The 15,530-nt window shown below is 46.1% G+C and overlaps 1 protein-coding gene across 1 annotated transcript in view; it reads left to right on the forward strand.

The window, feature by feature from the left end:
* The window catches only part of FHAD1 (forkhead associated phosphopeptide binding domain 1), a 39,981-nt gene extending 31,033 nt beyond the window's left edge, over positions 1–8,948 (forward strand). Inside the window, exons 24-30 of the mRNA XM_033156495.1 lie at positions 1,691–1,826; positions 2,854–2,975; positions 3,268–3,363; positions 4,249–4,469; positions 5,203–5,368; positions 7,886–7,957; positions 8,588–8,948. Of these exons, the coding sequence (XP_033012386.1) occupies positions 1,691–1,826; positions 2,854–2,975; positions 3,268–3,363; positions 4,249–4,469; positions 5,203–5,368; positions 7,886–7,957; positions 8,588–8,683 (909 nt within the window). The 3' untranslated portion in view covers positions 8,684–8,948. The remainder of the gene's footprint in view (positions 1–1,690; positions 1,827–2,853; positions 2,976–3,267; positions 3,364–4,248; positions 4,470–5,202; positions 5,369–7,885; positions 7,958–8,587) is intronic.
* Positions 8,949–15,530: the final 6,582 nt, after the last annotated feature.

The following is a 15,530-nucleotide window of genomic DNA, read 5'->3' on the forward strand; positions in this document are numbered from 1 at the left end:
TACTAGCCGCACCCATGATCTGACTCTGTCTGCAGCAGCTTCCTGCATTCCTTACGATGATCCTGCAAGCTGAGCCATCTTATTATCCCCATTTTACAGACGGAACTGTTGAGACTGAGTGCTAGTGGCTTGCGTACGGCCACTTAGTGAGAGCTGAGATTTGAACCAGGGGCTGCCACTTGCACTGTTAACAACAGGCTGTGCCAGCTCTTACCTGTAAACTGATACCTGCTCAGGGGAGCAGATTGGTCATGTCATAGTTTAACCACTCTCCGGTATTCATGTGGCACTTTGCATTCGTGCAGCCTGCTGTCTTCCCATCTGGTGAAGATGCGAAACACAGAGCCTTTGCACAGTAGGTAGGTCAGCTTGCCCTTCTGTTCCAGTGATAGGAACTGTCCGTGCTGCTAGTACAAGTAACTGCCATTGATGATGCGGCATCAGGGCTCCAGTACAGCTGCTGTGAAGCCCAGCTGAACTGGGCAAAGAGCTTCTTCATCTTGGGTGGACGGAGCAGGACCCAGAAGCCTGTTGTTCTGTCCAACAAAACCTCCCTGGAGCTGGTGCAGGATTGTTCCCCAAGAGGAGGCAACCCCCAGCAGCTTAAGCAACAGCACAGGACTTTGCTAACATTTATCTCATGTCCCATATAACTTGATTCTCATTAAGTACCTATCATCCAGGCATGTTGTGATAGGTAACTGGAAAATGTTTTTATAGCGCTTTGCAAAATGTGAAGTCTTGTTAACTGCTAAGTGTGATTGTAATTGCTCATTAGAGTTGGAAAGGCAGCTTGTGGGAAAAAATAAAAAGGGACGTGCTCAGGCGCTCCCATTATATTTCACAAATACTTGCACAAGTGCACACAAAGCAGAATGGTCTTACGGTCCTAGGATCTTTGCAAATGACTGTTTTATCCACCCTAAGGAAAGCCACAAGTGAATTTTCAAAGTCTTTTCTGAGCCATATGTAGCAGCAACTAATTAGGTTGCGTCTGCTGAGCAATTTGGACAAGAATAGTTCCTTTTCATTGGTGGATTAGGGTGGACTTTAAGGGTTTCTTACTCTGATTTTTAAAAAGGACAGATATATATATATATATAACTCTTTCATTACTATAATTTCTGTAATTTCTGTACACAAAACATCTTATAAACTATTTCCATATGTATACTCAAATTCTGAACACTTAAAAAACTACATACCCATAAAATCAATAATACGCCTCTGTTAAAAATGTGTCAATTCGGAATTTTTTAAAAGATAAAAAATAAATGGGCTCTTAGAAGATCTAATATGAGACCAAAGGATTTGTTTAAGGGAGAAAAATGTGTGTGCATGCAGAGTGGAGGAAGGGGGGAATTGCAGAGATAAGGAAAGATAAAAACAGGAACCAAGCTTAGCTGATGTTGTAAAATCCAGATACCGGTTGTGCCCTGAGGTTTCTGTCAGTCTCTGTTCCCTGTATGGTGAGCTGGAACATTGCCAAGGCATTTTGATGCAAGAGAGTTACTTCCCCATTTAAAAAAAAAAAAGTAACTCTTTGCGGGTGACCTTCTTCCCCTTTTCATGTAGCGCCTTTTGTAATTTCTGCATAGAGGAATCCACATGGAAGTGAGTTGCCCAGAGGGGGCCCTTATCACCTTGTTGCCTCAGAAGAGAATTATTAACCTGAGCCTGTTTCCTTCAGGCATCTTCCCTGAGCCTGGCTGAGCTGGGAGCAAGATGCAAAGGCTCCAGACACGAGGAAATCATCAGTCGCCAGAAAGGTGCCCTGGCTGAGCTGCGGCAAAGAGTCAGAATGCTAGAAAGGGGTCACCCATTAGGTGAGTGCTACATTTAACGGAATGCTTGCAGGCAGTGATTTGTGCAGTTAGCTTTTGCAAGTTGTGGGATGAATTTGAGTACCTGAGAAACAGCAGTAAGAAATCAAGCATTGCTATAAGGCTTCTCTTCTGCAAGCACCTGCACAGGTCTAGTGTAAAACACACACATGGTCACAAGTAGCTTGTTAGCAGAGCTACTACATGCCTTTAAATTCAGGTACAAATGCTCAAAAGGGCTATGTTCCACCTCTCTCCCTCATCAGAGCAAGTTGCTCATGAGTAGTTCTTCATAGCGCTGCAACACCTGCCTTGCTCTGTGGGCTCTTCCATGGGCCCAGAATAGACATCACCACATCCTTGTGTCAGAAACTTCTATAGCAGGGGTGGAGATCCTCAGACCCAGGAGCCGAATGTGACCCTCCAAGCCTCTGTCTGGCCCTTGGGATGCTCCCCAGCCACACCCCTTCTCCCCTAGCTATGCCCCTCACCAGTCCTGCTTTTCACCCTCTTGAGTATTTTTGCCTGGTGGGACTGAGTCTTTGAAGTCTGATAATGCTCCTTGCTTGCCCGGGTGGAGAACGGTGCAAGTGTCTGCAGAAACTCACAGAGGTAAAAATTCACATTTGTTGCTCCACCCCCTTCAGCCTCTGGCTCCACCCACCACTGGCACGTGGCCCTCAGATTCCCTGCCCCATTCTGTGAATTAATAGAAAGAGAGCAATTTAATGAATTGCCATTGTGTGTGTGTGTGTGTGTGTGTGTGTGTGTAAAGGATTAAACACCTGCTCACCACTTCTCCAGTTGAATTTTGAGTTTCATGTGAGATAGAAAGTGTCTAGTCCAGATCACCAAGTGAGCTTCGCAGCTGAGCGGAGATTTGAACATGGGCCTGTCCTGCCCTAGTCCCAAGCACTCCACCCCATAGTCTTCATCCTCTGTCCCTGGAATCTTTCATCCTGTGCAAAACTTGTTTAATGTGAGTTTCAAGTGAAACGGGAAGTGGCACAGTATGACTTCTCTTTCTCAGGTTCTGAAGAGAGAATTGGAGAGCCACTTAGAGTGCTTAAAAAAGGCCCAGTTGAGAAGGGAGATGAAAGAACAGAGAAGGAGCAGGTGACAACCTTGATGACAGCAGCGGATGCTAATCAGGTAAACTGAACAATGCACGGTATCCTGGTGATGCTTTCTTTAGAAAACGTGTCATGAATATTTCAGAATTCATTATTTTACATTAGGAAGAACTTTCTGACAGTAAGAGCTGTTTGATAGTGGAATGGGCTCCCTCAGAAGGTGGTGGACTCTCCATCCTTGGAGGTTTTTAAACAGAGGGTGGATCAATCATCTGTTATGAATTCTTTAGGTGTGATTCCTGCATTGCAGGTGGTTGGAGTCTCTTCCACAATGCTACAATGTTATGATTCTGTTTCCTTTACCCTCCCAGCTTCAAAGCAGTGTTTCCAGAACAGATCTCAACTTGACCATAGAGAGGACTGCGAAGCTGGAAATGGCTGATGCTTTAGACCTCAGTGAGAACATGGTATGAAAATGAGGAATGTGTTAAAGTACTTTGGGGTGGATGGGTGGGGCTTTATGTTGCAGAGGACATCACAGCATGCAGTCCTCTCCTGATCTGTGTCTAGGGGCAGAGATGTGCTCCCAAGAGAGCATGCTACAAATACTGTTATTACCATGCACTCATATCAGCGATGGTGTCAGGTTTGAGCCCACCCATCACCAAGTGCCCTCAAGTACCCACCCCATCCCCTGCCTTTAGCAGGCATACTCTGCCATGGTGGCAAGACTTCCAGATGTTCCCATGACTTGGGGACAGATGGGCATGCCCTTCGAGGGCAGATTGGTTTCAGCAAATTCCTAAAGGTGCCAGAAGCTGACACTGACCTTCGTTTGCATCAGGGCACAGAAACCTCAGACTCGGGTGCTAAATGTGGCCCTCCAGGCCTCTCTTACCTGAACTTCCAGGCCACCTCCGCTTCCCTCCTCTGGATCTAGTGTGTTTGGCTGGGTGGACTATACAGGGAGATGTATGTAGGATTGGCTGTGTGTAGAAACCTCTGACATAACAAGGGTAAGAGTCATATCTGGCTGCACCCAGTTCTGCCTCTGGCCCTACCCATCGCTGACATGTGGCCCCCAGAAGGTTACCCATGAGGGAATATGGCCCTCAGACTGAAAATGGTACCCTGCTGCTGCTTTACGTGGCTACATAGTACTGATCATAGCCCTCCTATGGATTACAGGTGGGTGAATCAGGAACATGAGTGGGTTGCACACTTAGCTCTGCAGCTCCAGTGGTAATGCAAAATGAAGACATCCGCTTGATTTCAGAGTGGGGGTTCTTTTTCCAGCTTGGGGAAAGCTTGCCATTCTCGCCAATAGCTTGCTCCCTGCTCTTTCCCTCCAGTACCTCAACCTGATCCAGGATCTCGCCAACCTGGTGAACGTCAAGGAGCTGACGGGGATGCAGACGGTGAAGCATCTTCCTTACGATGAGAGGGAGAAGCTCGGGGTGCGACGGCAGAAGGACCTTGGGCTGCTCTTCGACAAGATCAGGAAGCTCAAGGATCGACTCGAGAGGAAAGAGTCGCTGCTGAAAGAGTACGAAAGGGACGTCGGGCAGTTCAGGTACAAAGGTGACGCGCGCACACACTGTCTTTTTCCTTTACGGACTCAAGTCATCTTCCAGATAAAATAAGAACAGCTAAAAACATTGGGGAGCGGGAGAAAAACAACTAAACACTAATAAAATTAAAACAATCTCTCTCTATATATATATACAGTATATGAAAGATCTATTAAAAATAGAGATGATTGCAATAAAAATGGCATGGCACCAGCCCTTTCATTAAGGGAAGACAATTTAGTTAGTCTGTATTGGATTTGAAATTATTTTTATTTTTATATATGTTTTTATTCATTTTTTTATTAATGATTTTATCATGTTTCTGTTAATTTTGAATTGTTTCATGGAAAGGAATTCAGAAATGAAATGAAATAGATATGGTAGTGCTTGATAAATTTGTCATGATTGAAGCTCATTCCGTTTATTATGAGGGGTGGTGGAATGTATTCATTTTTTCTGGGTGTTTCTTTACCATCCACTCAGTGATGTCCTCAGTGCAGTTAAATATAGCCTCATGCTTGAACATCGTCTGTAGGCAAGTAAAGAGTGCCTGTAGGTGACCAAGCAGGTGTGCTTTTGGGAATTCCAAGCACTGGTTACTAAGTTATTGTTGATTAGTAACGTCTAATGACTTGCAGATTTCGCTTATTGTCAGCTTCAGGGTGATGTTTCCCATTTTAAAATGTGGTTTGCAACACACCAACTTCCAGCTACCCTGTCTGTCTCATCACACAGGACAAACAAGCAGACTCTGCAAGCCTGCCAGTCTGAGCTGGCCAAATTGGCTGACAAGATCTACCGAGAAGCTGAAGAGAAAGCTTTGCTGAAAGAAGCTCTGGAGAGGACTAAAATGCAGCTGACTCAGGAGAAGAAGCTGAACAGGGCTCTCAAACACCATAAGGTAGGTAACAGAGATCCACAGCACCACTGGCAAACCTCTGCACAGCTACACTGCCGGTGTGAAGGCCATTTAGCAACCTCTGCACTTAGGCAGGTGATGTTTGACAGCATCTTCCATGCAGCTGCTGTGTTTGTATTTTGCTCGCCCCTTGGGGAGGAGAACTGGCTGAGCAGTGGGGAGGGTGTGTGTGCCATCCCCTTAGAGCCAAATTTTGATGGGTCGCCATCATCCCAGGGAGAGAATCCAGCTCAGCTTCATTCATGGGGCGAAAGGAGAACAGGATGCAGTCAATTGGGGGTAGGAGGCAAGATGCAGAAGGGGCAAAGAAAGTCTTTTCCACGTAGGGACCCTTTGCACAGAAGCTAGTTCAAGCAGCCTTGTAAGTAAGCCTGCCCCCATCAAGTTCTTAGACTGCAGAAAAAGATACTACTTCCCTGCTGGGGGGCTAGCAGAAAGGGAAATGGAGAGTTGTGTACTGCTGGGTGCTAAGGAAGGGGCTTTCTTTTTCTAGCAGCCAACTTGGTTTTCACATTGACTGTAGGGGAGGGATGGAACATTCACCTGCCAGCCCCCTCACTCTTCTGCATGGAACTCTTGTGTGCTCACCCACATGCTATCCCTGGTCGCCTATGGCTACCAGGCTAGTGCTTAAATGCAAGGGTGAGTTTGGGGGAGAGGAAGACTCTCCTGGTCTGCTTGTTTTCCATGGCCACGAGTATCAGGATTGGGGATCCTCCTGGTTGCATGAGCTGCCGTCTGATTTTCAGTTTCAGGGGCATGTGGGCTGCTCTGCCCAGTCTGTAGACCACCTGCCCACCAAGCAAGGCTATGCCAGCTAAGGCCACTATGCAACAGGTTGTCTTACCATTCAGCAGCACACTGTAGGATATAGGAAGCTATCGTATGCCAAATCATATCATGGGTGCACCTAGTTCTGTATTGTCTGCCTTGGCTGGCAGCAGCTGTCCAAAGTGTCAGACAGAGCTCTGTCCTAGCCCTACCTGAAAATGTTAGGGATTGAGCTCGGGAACTTCTGTATGTAAACCACTCCGCTAGTCAGAACTTCCACTTCTACACTAGCTGTTTCAGCTGAAATTACTACCCATCTTTCACTCACTTTTTGCAGAAAATTCATACATCATCACCAATATGTTGCATTGTGTCTCTCTCCAGATCTGCAATGACCACTCTCCTTTTAAAATGCAACTGCAGCGCCAGTTGACTAGGAAAGTGCTGCTAAGGGCCAACAGGACTTCTGTTCCTCTAATTAAAAACTTCCTTCTTTCAGCTTCACCCCCTGTAATTGCTTCCTGTTCAACACTAGTGGCACTATTGATGGGTTGCCGCTTAATTAATGAGCTCCTATTCCCTTGAGAGTGGTTTTATTAGTCTGTTCTCCTTATTTATTTTCTTCATGTTGTTAAACTTGCTAATTAGGGGGGAATTAATCAGTAATGGTGTGGCTGCACTGAACCAGGAAGTGAGTAACAACACAAGTGGGGGAAACTTCTAATTTAAGTTGCAGGGAACCTTTGTAGAATGGAACTTACTTGTTAGTGAACATGATAGAAGCATCTTGGCCACCAGGATAGACATTTCCAGATCTAATGGCACTAGCTTAAGTGCCATTTTTGTTCCAGGTTCAGCTTAACTGCTGAAAAGCATCGCCTCCACAGCATTAAGGAGTCCTTAGTCCATACTAGGGACCCAGGTGGTGCTGTGGGTTAAACCACAGAGTCTAGGGCTTGCTGATCAGAAGGTCGGCAGTTCGAATCCCTGCCACGGGGTGAGCTTCCGTTGCTCAGTCCCTGCTCCTGCCCACCTAGCAGTTCGAAAGCACGTCAAAGTGCAAATAGATAAATAGGGACCACTCCAGCGGGAAGGTAAACGGCGTTTCCGTGCGCTGCTCTGGTTCGCCAGAAGTGGCTTTGTCATGCTGGCCACATGACCCGGAAGCTGTCTGCGGACAAACGCCGGCTCCCTCGGCCTATAGAGCGAGATGAGCGCCGCAACCCCAGAGTCGGACACGACTGGACCTGATGGTCAGGGGTCCCTTTACCTTTACCTTTAGTCCATACTAAGCAGCCTTTCTCTTTCTGCATTTCTCAAGGGTGAACAGGCTTGAAGGCATCACTTAGGAGCAAGGAATGAGAAATCCCTGTACTTGGAGAAACCCATAGTCACACGCCACCGAGTTCTGTCCTCATCCCCGATGCTAGAGATGGAGTATTGTTAGGGCATCTCTCTCTCTCTCTCATTAAAGGCAGCAGGTTGCTGGGGCTTGACTTGCAAACTGAGTTAGGTGACAATTATATACACAAGTGCACTTTCCTAATTGCTTTAGGCTGCAATCCTTCACTTACTTACATCCCTGCCAGTTTAACTGAAAACACAGAGACTTATTCCAGCGCACTCAACCAACACAGCTCGGAGAAAAGCGACAGCTGCATTGTGTCTTAGCTCTGTTGCTTTGCCAGAGAGAGATTTGCCATTTGTTCCCTGCTGTTTCCACCCTAGAATCAGTTAGAGGAGAAGAAGAGTGAGATTTCGTCGTGTTATGCCTGCACTCTGAAATTCAGGGATAGGAAGGTAGGAAATTGCCCGGCCACTCTTAGCTAACAAGCCATAAATGAAGATAGTTGGTTAATATAAGTGGGGAGGGGGAGGTCCTGAAGAGCAGGGGTATTGTTGGTAGAAACCTGATTGCTTTTTCAGAAAGCTCTCAACTTTGTTTCGTGCGTTCTTGGCCCACCAGGCCGTTTCCCCCAAACCACACCACTTGCCCCACAACTGGTGTCATAAGTGATATCTGGTGTGGGGCAGGTGGGAACGCAGCAGTGAGATCGAGCTCCCCGCACATCATCTGATAGGCAGGGATTTCGGTCCTGCTTGGTTTGGGTGTGTGAGCATGTTCCCTGGGAGGAGCCTGCTGGCACACCCATCCTTGAGTTCATCAGATGACGAGCAGAGAGTTTAATCCTGCTTGGTTTGAGTGCACCCACAGGGAACTCGCTGGTGTGCTGGGAGCTTGCAGAAAGCATGACTGAAACCCTTCAAGTCACCCTTTGTAGAGCTTTCAATCCTACTCGGTTGCTCTTTGCCCCCACCCTGGCAAGCTGGCTTTTGACAGGCATTTGACTCGCCGTTTTTGCTAAAGTAAAAATGTAGAAGCACACACATGCGTTTTGCTCTATATCTTCCCTTTTCTGTTTTATGCAGACGGCAGCCCCTAAGAAACCATGCCCTGAAAACCAGGTGGTTGCGAGGCCAGGAGAAGCCTGTAAGAAACGAGTGCACTGCAGCGCCTCTGCGTAGGAACAATCCTGCTTGCCCAAGGAAAGCAACAGAGGAAGAGGAGGGAGATTCTGGCCAGCTCCTTGTCCAAGCTTGTAAATAGAAGATGCTGCTACAACATTGCATAAAACACCTGGTGTCTTATTATACAGATATATATATATATGTATGTATGTATAGACTTACTTGTACAGATGATACTCATATATGGTACATTGTATCTTGATTACGAGAAATGTAAAGAGACTCAACTCAAAATTATGTATAAATTCTTAAGATCTTCCAACACCCGTAACAGGGTTTTTTTGTGGGGGAGGGAAGAGAGATGGATTGTATCCAGTGTTAGTCCTACTCAAAGTAGACCCATTGATGGAGGTAGTCATGACTAACCTAGGTCCATGAATTTCAGTGTGTTACTTTTGAGTAGGACTTGGTTGGATGCAACCTTTTGTCCAATCTGGAATCCCATCTTTTGGAATCGTGGACCTGGTTCTTTTGTACATCATTATTTGACAGATTTTATTTATTTATTTATGCATGCATTGGTGGGGAGGTTGAGCTACATGATCTTTGAGGTCTCTTCCAAATCTGCCTCCCATCTTAGATGAAGGTTTGTGGGAGTATTTCGGCCAAGCATGGGAAAAGGCACCAAGTCAGACAGCAAATGACCAGGACCACAACTAGCAAAAACAGGAGATACCAAGTACCAAGCTCACAGAGGAATAGCTTTGAATGTTGGCCAAACACTGATCTGGAGTCAACAGAGTTTTAGTAAGTCCTGCAAAGGGAAAATTTTTCATTCAGAGGCATCTCTACATAAAGTTGGGAAAGTCTTTTGTCCTCAACCCTAAGAGCCACAACCAGTGCTTTTTTTCTAAAATAATAATATATTTTTTTAAGGGGTACTCTCATTTTTACTCCAGAAAAATCACCATTTTATAGTTCAAATCAGGAAAAATAAATACAGTAAATGGAAAAAAGGTACAAAATGTTTAGGGGTATGTGTACACCTGCATACCCCCCCCCAAAAAAAGCACTGGCCACAACCATTGTAGGCAATCCTGAGCAAAATGAATCTACAGTGTGACTTGGTATAAGGAAACTTCCCATGTTTCTAAACTTTGCAAAAGGTGGAAGAGGTTAACTTCCCGTGTTCCTATGCAGGCCTGAGCCTGGTCAGTACTTGGACGGGAGACCGCCTGGGTACCACGATAAAAGACACGTGGCATACAAACCACATATAAAAGATGGAACTGTGTCACTGATAACTCTTGCCTTCGTAGTTGGGGGAAGCCCGGAGAAATCTGGGAGAAATCAGAATGTTTTGCATACAGATGTGCTGATAACACTAGTATCCATAACCAAGAACCTTTCCGGTTTACTCCAGAGCCCCCTTGGCCACGTCTGCGCCCTCTCTTTCTGCAATATACAAGGGTTTATTTCAGGACAGCACACAACCTTGCACGTCTCCTCTGCCTCAGAACATTTTGCAACAGCCATCCCCATCTGTTCCGCGAGGACTGGTTGGCACCAGATCTTCCCAATAGAATTCTGGAGTAATTGGTTCATGTTCCGTTAGCATTAATTGCACCCTCCAAAAATAACCGTTTGCTAGCCCCCGTTAGTTCCCAGCAATTCCGGGAGCTGACCTTGCCAGCAGCCAACTCCTGGCATCTGCGTCTTGAGGCTCTAAGTCAGAAGTTTACATCATCCTCCTCTTGCTCTAGATGAGTTTTGCTCTTCTAATCCCATTCAAAACGTTCTCTGATAATTCCACCTTCCATAATACAATCTGTTACATTAATGAAAAGCTTCACACTTTCAAGCACAGAAAAGGGTTCTCTTCCCATTTTCACTGCCACCACTCCCAGTCATCCATCAAAACAGATTAAACCACCATCCTTAAATAAATTTTAAAAATCCCCCACTCATCCAGATTGGTTTCCTATCATGAAGCGGGGGGGGGGGGGGGGGGAGCTTGTTTTCTTAGGAAATCACTGACTCTCCAGAAGTGCCATGTGGAACCAACCTGTTACCGTCCGCGGTGTTGTCAAAATAGGCATCAACAAGCACAAATCAAAGCTATCCAAATAATGCACATTGCCAGGAATCTCAAAAATACAACGCTCAAGTTATGAACGTTCTGTGAAATCCAGAAAGCCATCATTTAGAAGAGCACGTCTCCATCTGGACTCAGATCTGTTTGGGTACAAATCTTGGTTTGCCACGATTGCGAAGGGATCGAGCTGTACGTTTACAGGGGTGAGCATTTTGCACAAGTCCAAAGGGGATTTTTTTACTTTTTATTTGCAGATTCCTAAACTGTTTTGCAACCAAAAGTTACCATACCAGTGTATAATAAGACAAAGATAGACTACGAAAGATTACAAAACAGAGTACAGTGGTGCCCCGCTAGACGAAAATAATTCGTTCTACGAATTTTTTCGTCTAGCGGTTTTTTCGTCTAGCAAAGCGGCAATGACAGCCGCGCTCCGCTAAATGAAAAAAAAAAAGACAATTTTTTTTCGTCTTGCGAAGCAGCCCCATTGACTTTTTCGTCTTGCAGGGCAGCTTCCACTAGACGACTGCTGTTCGTCTAGCGAGTTTTTCGTCTAGCGAGGCATTCGTCTAGCGGGGCACCACTGTAATCTATAAGCAATAATACTATCTCTACAGTTGTACAATTAATTCCGTAAAATGACTAGGCCGTCCTTCAGAGAAAGTCTTCTTAAACAAAAATATCTCCAATAGATGTCAAAAACACCAGGCACTTTTCGCCTTTCCATTGGTAATTGATTCCAGAGGGCTAGAGTGGCAATGCTAAAAACCCGGTTTCTAGTGCACTTAAGGGCAGAACTCGTAACAACGTCTCATCAAAGGCTTGCTTCCAGGACAGAGATGGAGAAATATGTCAATTTCATATTTTTTCAGTTTCTCGTTTTTTGTTCAGTTCTCCACATTTCCACAGCAATTTGCAGCTATTGATAGGCCAGCATTTTAGAGCACATTTCTCCCGAAGGCCTCACTCATTGTAAAGTTCCTAAGTCCCTATGTTCTTTCCCCACAAGACGAAGGAAAGGGGACTTTTATTTTAAGGCTAATAGTGGAACCAGGGGTGGGTGGGTTGTTGGGATCCCAGCTGGGGACGAAAGACATAAACCTCCCCTCCATATGCAAAGAAAATGGCACACCTATGTATTTATTATTTTATTTTTTAAGCCCCAATGCAAATCTCCCCTTCTGCACTTACGGTTTTTATTTTAATGCACTTTCCAAGGATGCATTTAATGCCCTGTCTTATTTTGACACACTTAACAAAAGTATAACAAGGGATACAAAAAGATGAGATTTCTCCAGAGACGAGCATTAAAAAAATCAGGGCTGCAGCTGTCAAATAAGGACATCATGCACAAACAGCCTAAACTATGGTTTTGAACCCCCGAGGCTGGCAGCGCCGTTTCTCCTGCGTGACCCAGCTCTGCCAGGGCAATCAGTATTAAGAATGCCAGCGCTGGGACGTCATAATCCCTTGCAGAGCAAAGGCTCCTGTGTCACAAATGGAGGATTATGACCGCTGCAGGGGATTCCAGCGGAAACAGAAGCTGAGCTGGAAAGGAGAAAGCTCATCAGAACTCAAGATGTCAGAGGCAGTGGATAGACGAAGCAGAATTTAAAGCAAATTGCCTGCCTGTTTTGTGTCCCCCCCCCTAAGCAAAAACACTTCCCCATCCAAGGAGCCCCCTGCGATCATTACCACTGTATGGCTTAATGTCACTAAAAAGCCCATTGTGCGTGCCCAGATCCACAGCAGAGCATGAACACGACTGCCGCCACCTTTGAAGGAGGGTTTGTCCCCCTGCTGCATATCTGCAGCAATTGGACGCTGATACTACTCCTGATGTGGAGACCACAATAACCCCGCAGAGGGTGACTGCAAGCCCAGAGCAGTAATGCATGCAGAGGCTCAACAGCCAGCCTCCTCTGAGCATGTAGAATTGTGTTACTGTTAGGGATTATTCAGAAATAAATAATAAAAATACTGCATATACTGCATGTAAATGTCCTTATTCAGATCTGTGATGTGGCCACATTTGGAACAGACTGTGTGTGTACAAGTTTGGTTGCTGCCGCTTGAAAAGGAAGTTTATCATTATTATTACTTATTGAATTTGCTGTTTGCTTTATCTTGCCCAGCAAGATACACTAATGTGCACACAGATCTTCAACTGCTTTCTGCAGAGTAGTTCTGGTGCATCTGTTGGAATTCGATTGTATATCTAGAAAAACACCGAAATACCCAGTCAAAATACTCATCTATCACAAAAACTGCAAGCAAGATTTCAATATCTCCAGAACTCTTTATCAGGCAAAGCAGTGAAGAAAGGGAAATAAGCAGAAAGTTTTCTTGATGTTGATGCTTTGAAGTCTGCATTTCGTCAGGGTCTTAAGACATCACGTAGGAGGAGATTGTAGTCTTAACTGGATTAGACCAGAATCCATAGTAGGGCAATACCTTTATTAAGCTGACACTACTTCCTTTGCTTTTTTCTGTTACCTAGAAGTTAGGTGTCTGTTGTGGCGTTAATCTGATAATTCGGTGAATTAATCAACTAAACTAGCAGGGCATCCATCACTGGCTCTGCCACTCAGATGTTTGACAGCAAATGAAGGAGAGCACACTGAATCCAGCCCCCCACCCCACCCCAAATAGCCAGCTGGGCTGAGCAAGTGAAGGGGGCTCCAAACTTCCAGCCACTTCTCTCCCTGCAGAGAGACATGTAAGAGAGAATGTAAGAAAAGCACTCAGATACTTCATTTATTCTACAGTTCCAAGTGGAAATGGGTTCCGGCAGAATTGATCTGAGCCTCGAAGAGCGCATTGCGCTGAAAGAGGAAGTGAGAAAGGGTGACGATCATCCAAACTCCCTCAGTTCTATGGATTTTTTGAGGGAGAAGAACGTCAACCATCCCTCGTGACCGAAGGAGATAGTGGGGGGGGGGGGTGAGGCTGAGAGGTTTTGTGGGCACCTCAGAAAAACTCCAAGGGTGCCTTGGAACCTTTGCGCCCACAAGTACCATGTTAGAATCACAGAACTGTATAGAGTTGGAAGGGACCCCATGGGTCATCTAGTCCAACCCCCTGCATTGCAGGAATCTTGGGGGGTCCTGCACTAGAGTATGGAAGCTAGAAAGCTGTGCCAGAAGCTTTAATGTTTAGCTGCCCCTCCTCTAAAAAAAAAAAAAAAAACACTGATTTTTTCAAGTATTTAAACTGAGTCCATGACTCTGCAAGCAATTAATTACCTTAACATTAAAAAAAAAATGTTTCACCATCAGGATTGAGGATTCCATTGTAGTTTGAAAGAAATAATGGGGGGGGGCGGCACAGACAGGGCTTGTAAGCAGTTTTACACCTCTGCATGATAACTGATCCGCCCCATCTTTGGCACCTACTCTCCCCCCCCCACTCCACAAGATGCCCACTGCTGAGTCTCCAGACAGATTGTACAAATTTCACCAAGGAAAAGGTCAGCGGATGGCGCTGGCTTGATAATATCTCCTACAAATCTGCTGGCTGCTGCATCCCACGGGCATCTGGTCGGCCACTGCTAGAAGAGGCTGCTAATAGATGGGTCATTGGCCTGAAGCGGCAGGCTCATCCCGCGCTCTTAAATGACCTCTGTCACTTGTGAATTGCAAGGGACACTTTGCATTCCTCTGAGATTCGCCAGGAAGGTTGTTCAAATCATCTTGACAAATGCCCTATTGGAGTGTGGCTGGTTATTCTTGCCATGAAGGCTGAGGCCTGTGATGAAGAAGGGAGAAGGAAGGAATGCCTCTCTCCCCTCCTTGATGGTAGTGCAACCTAGACCAAGATCTGATGGAGAGGATTTCCTGGATGTTCCATCTATACAGAGGCAGCTGCTAGATCAGGCTAGATTGGGCCACTTTAGCCCATTTGAGTGTCAGCTCTGACCCAGGCCGCTCTTCCAAAGAAGCTATGGATGGACGCTGTGATCTGCCTCCATCCTGACTCCCTAAGCAGCTCCCCCAAATCCTTGCATGCTCTGCCTTGCAAAGAGGTAATTCCTTACTGCACACCTATTTTGGGGGGGGGGAGCAAAACCCAAGACAACACAATGCCACCCACTCCAAGCACTGCAGCCTGGCCCTATGCACAAGCCCTAGCTGGTTGTGTGGGGCTCCCCTCCATCTTGCACCCGGATCCTGTATACTTGGGAGCATGCCTCACAGAAAGCCATCACTCCCATGCAATAATAATAATAATAATAATAATAATTTATTATTTATACCCCGCCCATCTGGCCGGGTCTCCCCAGCCACTCTGGGCGGCCTCCAACAAATATCAAAATACAATACAGAGTCACAAATTAAAAACTTCCCTAAACAGGGCTGCCTTTAGGTGTTTTCTGAATGTCAGGTAGTTGTTTATTCCCTTGACTTCTGACGGGAGGGCGTTCCACAGGGTGGAATGCACCCTGGGGTGCGTGTTTACTAGGGAAGCAGTCCCAGAGAATTCAAGCATGGAGCTTCCTGTCTCCAGAGCCTTGCACTCCATCCCTTACTACACGCTTACTCGGGAGTAAACCGCCGAGGACGCATTGGAGTCCACCCCCTAAGCACTGTTGCCCATAAGCCCTGGTGGATTCTGTGGGGCTCCCCAACCTTGAACCCCTACCCCCTACTCGGGAGTAAACCGCAGAGGACACATTCATGTCCTTTTCCCAAGCACTGCTGCTCACAAGCCCTGGTGGATTTTGTGGGTCCCCACTCTCTTTCCTCCCTTCTCTCCCTCCCTCCATGCACCGCGTTCCCCTACACGCTTACTCTGGAGTAAACCGCAGAG

The sequence above is a fragment of the Lacerta agilis genome, chromosome 8, assembly GCF_009819535.1.
Source record: "Lacerta agilis isolate rLacAgi1 chromosome 8, rLacAgi1.pri, whole genome shotgun sequence".
In the NCBI taxonomy this organism is placed as follows: domain Eukaryota; kingdom Metazoa; phylum Chordata; class Lepidosauria; order Squamata; family Lacertidae; genus Lacerta; species Lacerta agilis.